At 26.1% G+C, this 13,048-nt stretch overlaps 1 protein-coding gene across 1 annotated transcript in view; it reads right to left on the bottom strand.

Moving 5' to 3' along the window:
• LOC113548518 (locomotion-related protein Hikaru genki) overlaps positions 1 to 13,048 on the bottom strand; it is a 116,111-nt gene that overhangs the window by 8,632 nt on the left and 94,431 nt on the right. The window contains exon 8 of the mRNA XM_026949448.1: positions 8,903 to 9,112. Coding sequence (XP_026805249.1) covers positions 8,903 to 9,112 — 210 coding nt within the window. The remainder of the gene's footprint in view (positions 1 to 8,902; positions 9,113 to 13,048) is intronic.

The raw sequence follows: 13,048 nt of genomic DNA, 5'->3' as shown, positions 1-13,048 counted from the left end.
AAAGAGATGTATCTCGCTCAACAAATTGTACTAATTTGATCTATTCAAAATTACATCAAATTTGCACTACTTTCCATAAATTAAAAACGATTTATTGACACTACACATAACCGTGGTAATTACTCAAACTTATTAATTTGCATATATTATGTTTTTTGGTATATTATATCAAAATATTTGAACATTCATATAATTAGATGATGGATAAATCGTTTTTAAAACAATTAAAATTTAAATGTTAATGATATTCAAATATTATCGATCACCTTAAAACGTCCGTCATAGTATGATATTTTCTAATACTCATGCCATAATAATATTATCGCGTTCCTAGTATTTTAATTATTTATTATAATAGATTACATGTCGTATAAATAAACAATGATTAATGACTAGTTATGTGAATAATATTAAACATTTTTATAATTACTGATTTATTATATTCTATCTAAATGACATTTTTTAAACAATGTATTAGTATTTCTAGTGAACACTCGTGTTATATTCTGTTAGGCCACTCATACGTTGTATATTCAATTCGACGCTTTTTATATTTTTTACACACATGATGAACCCAACTTATAATTGCATTACTACTTCATTACTCTTTGCACATTATAATTGTTGAAATAAAGTTTATTTTAATAATTCGATTATTATTGGTATATTGTATTTTTTTTTCAAGTTTTTCAATATTATGTGACATTTAATTTAAATAAAAAAAGGTCTAAGATTATTGTATTAAAGAGGGCGATTATTTAAAATAAAAAGTGCAATTTGTTTACTATTTTTAGTGTAATTTTGTTTTGAGTATAAACCAATTATGTCGTTATAAATTAATCTCAATACATTCGTTTTTTCTTGCAATCAGTATTTTATTGATTGAAAAATATCTACAAAAAAAATGCTGATTCATTGTAATTCATAGATCATAGGTATTATATATACATGTAGTATCAAATCCAAATCGTATGTTCCCAAATAATTTTTGTAAAAAAATAAATAACCATAAAATAATTTTTGATAAAATTAAAAATGTATGTTAATTATATTAAGAATCTATTGTAAAAGAAAATGTCTCCGCTCTCTAGTACACAGATGAACTTAAAAACTCAACATCTCCAACACACTAGACGCAGAACTCAAACGAAACGCAGTCACCACCTACATAGATTTAACATTTAAAAAAAATGTAAAATGTACGATTTAATTTAAACAACATTTTTAATTGTGATTAATATAAAAACTAATGGCCACTGTTTACGATTTTAATTTAAGATAAATAAAAAAAATAACTATAATAATTAGAAATGTGAATGAAATTATTGTCAATGATGATATTATTTTTAAAGGCTATATATTTATCAACAGCTAGTACAGATTTAGCTGAACATTGGTATTATCGAATGATACGCCTTGATGAATTGGATTTCACAGAATTCCGTTGGATTTTACACATGCAATATATAATGTGGTACTAAAATCGAATAAATATGTTTTGTTACGAATTTACGATGTGTGTAGGTATATTTTTGTTGCTCGATTACCTTAATTCGTTTTCGAGATATTTTGGTTTTATGTCACACCCGCGACGGTGTTTCTGAAGCACTTACGGATCTTTATGTCTAAAATACGATCGATAAAACCAATTGAATGTGGTGAGCAACGCGGGAATGGTAGCACACCATTAGTGGAATGAGAATAAAATCCTATCCGTTTTGGAACGATATGACAATAATATCCACAGTCAATAGTACCCTCGGGGGATATGCGTTCGGTTCTACTTCCAACATATAGCATGTACGTGAGGTTTATTCAGATGAAAGAAAAACGGTAATTTGAAAATACGCAAATAATAAAATGTAAATTTTTTTTATAAACCAAAAATAAAATTATACCATTTGAAAATTATCCATACCTATACATAATATTGTACTAAATTTGTATAATTAATCCATGGCTGGATAGAGCTTGATAAATATTTACTTTTATTCACAAATATATTATACATTTTAGGTACAATGTTTATTCTTAGCTTATTATTTGTTATTGCTGTTGATTTATTTTGATATTGCTACACAATTTATTTATTTATTCACGAACAAATAAGTTTATTTATTTATTCATTTTATGACAAATGAGTTTATTGCAAGTATGCGATTATTCAAACACTTAACTTATCTGAATTTTATAATACATATCAATCTTGTTTTTTATCTTTAGTGGATATAACGATTAATTAAAATGGGTACCTATCATTATGTAGATAATACACATAATATTTATTATAACTAATTTTAAATTGGAAGAGATTCTTATAAGTACTGAGATTACTGACCGGAACTCCAATCGTACATTATACTCAATGAGTTTACTCAATTGACATGTTAAAGTTGTATAAATAAATAATTATTATTATTATAAATAACGTTGTAAATAATTATTATTATTGAAAATGACTGATTTATTTATTTTATAAGTACCTACACTTATAAAATAAAAAATGTAGTCTGGAAAAAATAGGCTTACAGTTGTTTCATTGTATACCATATTAATGATTAGTACAATAATTTTATTTTATTACGATGGTGAATACTTTTTCATTTAACTGCAATTAGTTACACAGTGTAAGGTGTAATGTATCTATGTTATTTGAAAAACAATATTAATTCGTGTTACAATCTTGTGCATTCAATTATTATATTCTTTCTTACTTTTATACTTACATAGTACATGTTTTTTAATATTCGAAGTAAAGAAAAATAACAACTTAATACGTTTTGAAATTACATAATGCATTTTTATAATATTTATACATTTATATGTATATATCTAAAAGTACTGCTAAGTATAATTTTACTGATGTTGTTTACTTCATATTTTAGTGTGTACGTAATTTAATAATAAAAAGAAGTTTATGCGCAAACATAGTCGTAACTGTTTTTATTTAGAGTATTTATTGCATTTTGATTTAAAATACAGCTTATATATTAGAATTCGTATCCATTGAGAGTAAATTTATAATAACTTACAGTTAATAAAGATCGAATATTGTTATTATCTTATGATTGATTTTATGTGTACATATTATGTAAGTACAAAAATTAATAGCGCATGCTAACATACCTTCTAATTGTTATAAGTCTATTCTTGTAAATATCGGATAAACTACAAAATGTATACTTTGCATTATGCATCATCGCGTTAATTTTATAGAATATTTGTGGTTTTCGTGGCGACAGATAGAGATTAATTAATCTACGTTTTAACTATAACAGTATTCCAAACATACTAATTATATGTCGACTGTAGTTTCATAGAAATTAATTAATAATTTTATAAATTTTAATAGACTTTTAAATTGCAAAATACAGTGCATAGTTAGCTCGTACTATTAAAAAATTAGTTATTCATTAAAAATATATTTCTCTATTCTATGTTTAAAATTTTCGTTTTAATCTAATATAATATTTTACTATTATTATCTAGATAAACAGAACCTAATTACGTTTATATTAAGAGTTAAAAGAACGGTCAATCGGTTTTACAATGTACAATTTTTAGATGTAATACATTTAAATAAAAATATTTAACACATACACTTTTTGTAACCTAACTATATATATTTCTAACCTTACCCTATGTATAAACAAAAAAAACATAACATATTTGTGGGCTAAAACGAAATTCATTTTTAAGCCATTTTATACCAATCTATAGGGGTTGAATAACAAGCTTGGAACACCCTCCGAGTCTCAAGGAATATATTTATATAACTTTTATTGAAATCGTAGTTTCTGAAATTAGCGTGTTCAAATACAAAAACTCTTCAGCTTTATGATATTAGTATAGATAAATAAAAATGAAGGTACCTAACAATAATCTTTTATAATATTATTACAATAGTTATAAGCCTAATTTATTTTATAATGAAACTAAACTCGTATATCATAACTCACGGCTCACGAGCAACTATACATTCAAAATTCCCTTGTAAGTACCACGCAATTAAGTTTTGGAATTCTCGTCAACTGAAAGTATATATATATATGCAATATATATTGTACAATGTACATATTTTGAGGAAAATTCTATGCCTTTTAGTCAAATGTCCAGATTTAACATTGCTCGATATTTCACACTGTAATATATGAATCCCTGTTGTTAAATTTTCAATTTGTATGTGACCTTATGCAATTAAATGAGATATTTATAATAAATTAAAATGTATACAATTAATTTCTTAATTATATGCATTAGAATAATAAATATACTAAATAAATATACATAGCATTAAAACAACAATAATGTAAACAATGAATATTTTTTTTGTTTTTTTATTTTTTTGTCGACTCAGTCTATTTAGTTTATTTTAATAAATTAAAGTTGTAATGAATTCAGTAATAATAAAAAAATATATATTCTAAAGATAAGTCTCAGTGTATAATTAGCAATGCACTTATTTTTAAATAAAATTGTTTTATTTTAAAGTTAATCACACTAAGTGACAGTTTAATTAGGATGAAAATATTTATTGTAATAATACATATCCTTTAGAAGTCTAGTTTTCCATTATTATTTTATATTAAACATGTTTTTTGAATTATTGTGTGTAAAATTGCTATTGATAACACTAATAAAAAGATTTAATTTGGTTTGATTGTTAATATGTTTAATTCAAGTTTGATGGTACCCCCCCCCCCCCCAAAAAAAAAGAAAAAAAAATACACAAAAAAACTGAAAATACATAGTTAGTCACCGATTAAAACGTAAGGTACACAAAATCGTATACAGGTATGGTATAAAGTTTATGAGTATGGGCATAATCAGAAGCAGGAGTAGCAGTAGAAGCGCATATCGTCAAGTGTAACAATTAATTACGTTTGTAGTGTATACGGAACTTTGGGATTGACAAATTCCATTAATATTTTTGGGGTAGAAGACTGGATGTTACAGGGAGACAGACATTGAGAGATAAAGACAGTGATCAACATAGGAAGAGAGAAAGAGGGAGTGAGAGAGACCGAATGAGTACGCTCTACTGTAGTGTGTCGCGGTGCTGGTGATGCTGCCGTACGATTTATATTCCGCATGCCCTTAAAATTTGATTAATGAAATATATTACTCCATCCCTGTTTCGCTTTTGGCCTCATACATCCCTTGTCACACCATCACATCCTCTAAACAGACCCCATCTCGACTAACTCGATCACTATTCTCGTGTTCCATATCTATTTGAACAACAATGGATTTCGGCATGTTGTGGGATTATGATGAGGCAAAAGCAGCAGCAGCAGAACCGTAGGTATAGTAAATACACATTTGCTGAAGTATCACATTGAAATTTAAGCTTTCATAGTTTTTTTTCTTTTCAAACTTTATTCTGTTTATAGTGTTTAGTAGATTGGTGAACAGAGTTTTTTAATGTTTGTAGATTTTTTTAATACATTGTCAAGTACACGTGAATTCCTCTTTAGTTGGACAAAATTATTGTTAGGAATATGGACGCCCACGTATAAAGCATATTTTACTAGAATATTACAAGATATATAAGAATTATAAGGCAGTAGCTATTACTTGAACGGACACACATTTTTATGGATAGGAAGTGATGACTAATTAATTTTTTATGCGATTAAACCTTTAAAAATAAAAACATAATATTGTTTATTTATTAATATTATGGCACTACTTGATTTAAGTTTTGTTCTATTGTTAAAATGTAATTGCAAAAAAATAGTTGTTGTTAAAGACAAAAAAAAAAAAAAAAAATGAGATAGTAGGTTTTATGTTACGTTGGAGAACACATTTTTTATGTTTCTGGATGTAAAGCGATAGGATCATAAATCTTTTTTTTCTTATTATTAGTGGTGTTAATTTTCATGTGCCACTTGACATATTTATCACATGTTCATGTTCTAATTGGTTAATATTAAATTGAGAGATTTTAATCACCAAGTAGTAAAACTCTGCTAAATGTAAACAGTGTAAAGAAATTTAATGAACTTTCATATGAGCAATGTTTTCTTTTTAGTTATCTAATTAATATTATTACCACAATAATTTAAGTCATTGGCTGTGTAAATGATAATTGAGAAAAGAGATTTAATTGCATTAATAGGTCCACTGTCCTTACACTCTAATTCCATGTTGAGTATTGGTTATCACGATTTCCAGGTACCCCAAAATAATTTTAAAACAAAGAAACCCGAATATTTGATATTCGATATATGCATACATATGTATGGGTATTTTGTATTTTGTGGTTAAGACAAAGAAATGCACTTGTAGAAGTGTCTATTTTATTTGGTTTGAAATGATAAAACGAGAATATGATTTGGATACATTCTGTAGACGAGAATTTTCACGAGGAGATGGTTTTTGAGATGTTTATCTCCTATTTTGTACAACGGTTTGAGTTTATCACGAGATAGCAACTATAACATGTGTGCCATGGCTATACATCACCCGTGACAGTAATTTTTAAGTAAGTTATCAAATTTGAGCTAGAAACGCGAGACGCTCCTTTATCCCGACAAGGCAATGTTATATAGGTGGAACTCAATTTGTTTTTTTTCTTAAAAGATGGACAAAAATTTTAAAAAAAAGAGAAAAGGAAAAAAATATAACTTGTTGTCAGAGCGACGTTTCATTATAGGCGGTTACGACTGAACTGGTAATTATATAAAGCTTAAAATATTTAACAAAAACATAACAATAAAATAAAACTATCATTACCTTCCTAACTGTAATTATAACGCACATCAATCAATATAAGTTTTCAATTTTATAGGAATATATTGATGACAGTGTGAAATATAATTAGTTATTACGTAGTTATTGAATTCTACAATAAATATATAAATATATAACATTGATTGACAGCCATCCTACTTTTAGTTATAAGATTGATGACATGCTTTGATTTAAAAGCTATGGTACTTTTTTGATGCTCATTACTTTAAGAAAGTTTGTAGATGATTAAATAGAATAATGAGTGAGTTTGATGATACCTAAGACTAATGCATTGTATTTATATAATAAAAATTAATATAGTTCACGAATTAAAATAACTTGACACATACAATAGGCTATAATAGTGTTAGAACTTTAAGAATAATTACTAGATACTTAAATATATGTTATATCAGTTATTTTAAGTTGTGTGAAATATATAAATTAATAGTAGTTTTTTAGCTGAAAATATTAATAGTCGTATTTAAATGTAATAATATATAATAATATTATACAATTTTAAATGTTGAGATAATTACAAAGCCACAACCGTTAACAAAATTTTAACAAAACAATCAATACTAACCTAGCTATTGATAATTGGATCGTAAGAGGAAACTGCACTGAACTTTAAATATAATAATTACACAGAAACCTAGTTAAACAATTAACTAAAAACTTCCCCACTTTAAATTTTCAAAATTATTGTTTCGTATTTTTTTGTTATATTTTAACAATAATAATAAAAATATTATATTTATGTTTTATCTGACACTCATTAATTCGTTTTTATATTTGAAGTAAAGTAATGAATTTACTCATATCGGTTTTACATTATAAAATGTACGTATTTTTTTTTAAAATTATTTTTGTGTGTGTGTGTGTGTATGTCTATCATCAATTTTGTGTAGCAGTAAAAATGGTTCAATCTTCAACATTAAGGGTGGTTTCTGATAGAAAATTAGATATAATTGTTACTTTGGAGTTAGGGGATTTAAAATAAAAATTCCAAGTAATTTAAAAAAAAAAACGGAAAAACTAAAAACAATTATGGCGAAACAAACAGGAGCATTCTACAATAAAAAAATCGATTTTTTTATTCTTTAGTGACTTGTAATTAAATTACAAATAACCATATTCTATAAGAGTATATTACAAGTAGAATGTAGATACTTGAAAAAGTCATTAAATATTTTAAATAGTACTTTCTGAACGTGATAACATTTTCAAAGTCTTTTTACATTTTTTAATTGTTTAGACATTTGAAATTTTATCATTTAATATTTTGAGTTACGTGATTAGCTTGGAATTGTTTTGCATGTGTAATGGTTATCACTATATTCAAATTTAACACATACATTACTATGAATTTTCTAATGACGAGATACACTTCACACTTATTTTACATCAGAGTGCTTATTTTCTTTTTTACTATTTATTTTAATAACTTTTTTAATTAAAAAAACTTAAATATTTAAGATAATTTGAACTTATAAAATTAAAATAGAAAAAAAAAATTATAATTTAATTAAAAATCAGTTATCTTAATATATTTTTTTTAAATCGAATATTTACAATGTGTGTCAACTTTACAAAATAAATTTGAGAAAAGTATGTAAACGATAAATGTAAATTGTAAAAATAATACACAGTTATAAGAGTAATTTCGCAGCAACGCATTATTATGTTTTAAATTACTATATTTAGATGGACGAAAAGAGCTATTTTGTAAGATATTTATTAAAACTATTAGATGTTAGCTGCTTCAAAATGTATAGTGAGTTAATCCTACTGCTATATTTATGACTAATAATTTAAATTTCGATAGTATTATTCTTATACTTCATCTATTTTTTATTCGTGCTATTTTTCTAACCGATTAGAAAGTCAATCTGTCAAAAAATTATTTTTCAAGCTTTAATTAAGTTCATTCTGTAATTCATTATTTTTTAACTTAGAAACTAAAGAAGTCATAAAAATACAATAGTTAACTCTTCATTAATCTAACTCGATGAGTTACACAACTTTATTCGTTTTCCTCAAACTTGTATGTTTGTGTCTATTATCAGTTAATTTTAGTTCTGACATTTTTCAGAATAGAATAGTCACGCACTCTCCAAAACAGTTCTGTACTACATTACAATATATTCATAGAAAAAGGCATTACCGGTACATGTAGGTATTCGGTGCGACCACGTGGAATCCGCCAAGCACTCAATCGAATTGACACCCGACATTTGAAAGCCCCAAGCGCATTTGAACGCTGCTCGTTTGCCGTACGTGTCGTTGTATTCAACCATGATCAACCTAGAATCATCAACGCTGATTGGCGGACACTTAACCATGATACAATCCGGTGGTGAATTCGACCAGTCTCCTGTATTAATAAACACAATAATATTATGATATTTAATTAATTCGTTTTTGCGAGGATATTTTTTTATAAGCATTTTCAATGTTCAATCAGATCGAAAAACCGAGTATTCGATTTAAACGTGTATTTGGGTAGTTCTATTTTTTTTTCCAGTCACCGTCTGAATTATTCTGGATTTAATTTTATTCGTCACACAAAAAGTTTTCTGGAATTCACAAGTGTCAAGGAATATACGTTAATTATTGTTGCTCTATCACGTTTTATTATTCAGCGTTTTTTTTCGTCCCTTTATTTATTTTTTTTATACAACGTTACCGAAAAGATACATCCCATCAGATTTTTATGAGCTGTACACGAATTGCAAATAAAAGGGTGATAAATGTACATTTGAATCCGTCCCGCGGTTGCAGCTGTAGGAGAATTGTATGCCACGAGGGGGCCGCAGGGTAAAACCACGATTTGATCGACGCTTCTGCAATGCGTTTTATTTTGCCCTGTCAAATTCCAAAGTTTCTACCACCACCACCATGACCCTGCGGGGTTTCTTTTATTCCCCTTTCATTTCTGGGCAAGATGGTAAGGGGGGGGGTAGCCATCGGAAGGAGGGCTAGTGGTGAATAAAGAAGAGAAAACCGATAGACGCGCGCTTTTCAGTGGTAACTGCACTCGATCAATCATTCACACGGCCCCAGCTCCGCGGCATAAACTCCCTGTAAAGTTAAGTGGATTTGTGTTCGGTATGCCTGTATTATACCATTAAGTACCATTCAATCACCGAGCACACGTGTCGATACTATTATTAAACCAAACGTTTATCCGAACCCCCTGCACCCCCACGTTCTGATGGACTGCTGTCTATCATGGCCCAGCGATGTTATTGCCATAAATGGTACCCACTCACTCAGTCATATTTTTGACTTTCCTGTCCGTACCTAAAATTTTTATCCACGAAAACGCTATTGTTGTTGTACTATAGTTATGTTGTGAAAAATACTGATACTGCACAATAAATTATTATCTCAATATAATATTTTATATATTTACAAACAAATTATCATTTTTATGTTTGTATCACGGCATTAATAGTTGCGCATAAAACTTCAGTTTATTCCCTTTATCACGATTATTAATTATTTTATTCGTGCTAATGATTTAAGTTTTTAAATTTTATAATTAATCAATAAAATTGTTTGAATAAAATAAAATAAAGTAAATTATATACAAAATAGATATTTTAAAACATACTCGTATTTTAAATTCTATAGTTACAATAATTGACATTAATTGAAAAATGCAAATATTATGAAGCAGTAAACTTAGTTAATTGACATTTTAGAATTTATCTCCGGATATTATGTGATTTAAACAATTTAATATCTAGATTTAATATTATATTATATGTACAAATGTATTATATAATAAGATTTAAGTTTAATAGAAAAAAAAGTAATATAAGGTATGTAAAAAAATATAAGTAAATTTCTAAAATTTATTTTTGAATTGTAAATTATTTCAAACAAAATACATATCGTATAGGAATAAATAAATTTAATTTCTTTACATTTTAAATTGAGAGCAATGAATGTCATTACTTTTACAATGATGTGTGTTTTGTGTGTGTTCCTGACGTCTCCTTTAACCTTTATGAGTAGTAAAAATGATTCAATTTTCAACTTTGACGGTGATTTCTGGTGAAAAAAATCGGATCTAGTTGGTACTTTAAAGCAATAAAAAATAAATAAAGGTACAATAGTTTTCGAAACAATAAGGGAAAAAATATGAAAAAATGGCAATATTTACGCAAAACTGTTTATGGAAAATTCTATTTGGTTTATCTGTTAAAATGCAAAGGTAAATAGTCTAATAGGCTTAAAGTTAGATGTTCTAATATCTACATGTTAGAAGTTCAAATTTTAAATAAATTAGTCAAATTGCAAAAGTTAAAGAATTATTTTATAGATGAAAGTTGAATACATGGTTATTTATCAGTTAATTTTACAATATTCTAAAAATTTTTAAAATAAATAGGACTTGTTTTTGAGGATTTAATATTTATAAACTTGCATATTAAAACAAAATATTCATCACCGAGACTATTTTCTTTCACGTATATTCCTTCTATACATTAATATACATTTAATGTACAATACAATTTCAAAATATTTTCATTTATTTGAAACTATTTATACAATAATACTGTTCTACACGGTATTGACTAATAAGTTAATGATAGATCATTATAATTAAATGATGACAGAATATTGAAATAATAACAATTTAATAAATACGATTAAAAATAAATGTATTTATAACATAACATGAAACAAATATTTATTTGTGTTAAATCAATACGACACTGATTACAGTATTATACAGTATATACATAACTAATATAAAAGTGTAAATTTCTAAGTTTATATAGGTTATAATGTATGCGAAATAATCCACTTTACGTTATTAAAAAAAAAAAAAATTGTGACTGAACAATTAAATTAAACGCAAAAGTATCCATTGATTTTAATTAATTGGTTTTTAAAGTTCACATATTTGAAATTTGAATAACTAACAAATTCGAGGTATTAAGTGATTTAAATTTATCTTTATTTAAATAAATCATGGTTTTTGCATACCAATTTTAAAAGCATATATTCATTATTTTAATTTTCCATGAGAAAACCACTAGTAGATAATTAATATATAACTGCGTTCAAAATTTTAATTAATTGATTAATTTTGCGAATCGCATATATATTTACTGTCAAAAAATAATTACATATAATCATAGTTTTTACAAAAATACAATCCTACTTTTTAATATTATAGGAACACTTGATTAATTGGGAAGTTAGAATGAGAAGCAACTGCCATAAACACAGTTTTATGTAAATTTTGTATTTTTCTAATTAAAAATTATTTCGCATAGTTTTTGAAGACACAGTGGTGTATTTCCTATGTCTGGTCCTATCCACTGACTCTCAATGTTGATAAATCATAAAATATACTTAGTATAATACCTATAGTGATATAATATGTCACTTCATTACTTCAAAACGTTACTTCAGTAGTGACCTACTGAATAATGAGTGCACATTTTTTGATAATCATGATACTAATTGTATAGCAGTGCTGTTACTTATATTATGTCTATTGTTTAATTAATAATTAATAGATTTTGTTATAATTCAACGTTAGGTAATTAATTAATTGAGTGCACATATAATATCTAAATAACTTTCACATTATATTTATATTGTATTATGTATTATATACTGTATAACGCTAGTTTACAGCTTCCCCTAGCTTTATAATAGTTGTATAAATGATTGCATGTATGGTACATGGAAATTTCATAATCTTGTGAAACTTTAGTTCGCAAACTAATAATCAATTATACATAACTGCATTCAAATTTTAGAGGAAATAATAAGATGGTATGTAACGTGGCTATAATAATAACGAAGTATTTTAAGAAAATTTACCATTATACATCTATAGGTACATTTAAGATTTAATACTTTATTTTGCATATAATTATAAGGTTATAACTAGCAATTATTATATATTTACTAATATCAATAGAACGTTTTAATTAACATTAAATATCTTTTAAACACCGTACATGTTTAAAATAATACTCGCTAAAATGTAATTTCTTTAATGTACATTTAGTGTTAAAAAAACACATTGAGTACGTTTTTTTATTTTTTAATCTCAAGTAAACAACTAAACACGAATGTATGAATATTATTATAATATATACCTACACGCATGAGTTACGTTTGGGTAAGGTTACATAAAGGCGCATAACATCCATGAATTGTTTGTTTAAAACTGTTTCTCGTGGGGAAGAATCACTTGATATATATTCTTAGTTAAAAAACAAAATTTTAACTAATAAAGGAAGAGAAATTTGTACAATTTATTTTTGAATATCACTTG

Source organism: Rhopalosiphum maidis, chromosome 4 (genome assembly GCF_003676215.2).
Source record: "Rhopalosiphum maidis isolate BTI-1 chromosome 4, ASM367621v3, whole genome shotgun sequence".
Lineage (NCBI taxonomy): Eukaryota > Metazoa > Arthropoda > Insecta > Hemiptera > Aphididae > Rhopalosiphum > Rhopalosiphum maidis.
Note: the sequence above shows the minus strand (reverse complement) of the source record. Positions and strands in the feature narration are given on the sequence as shown.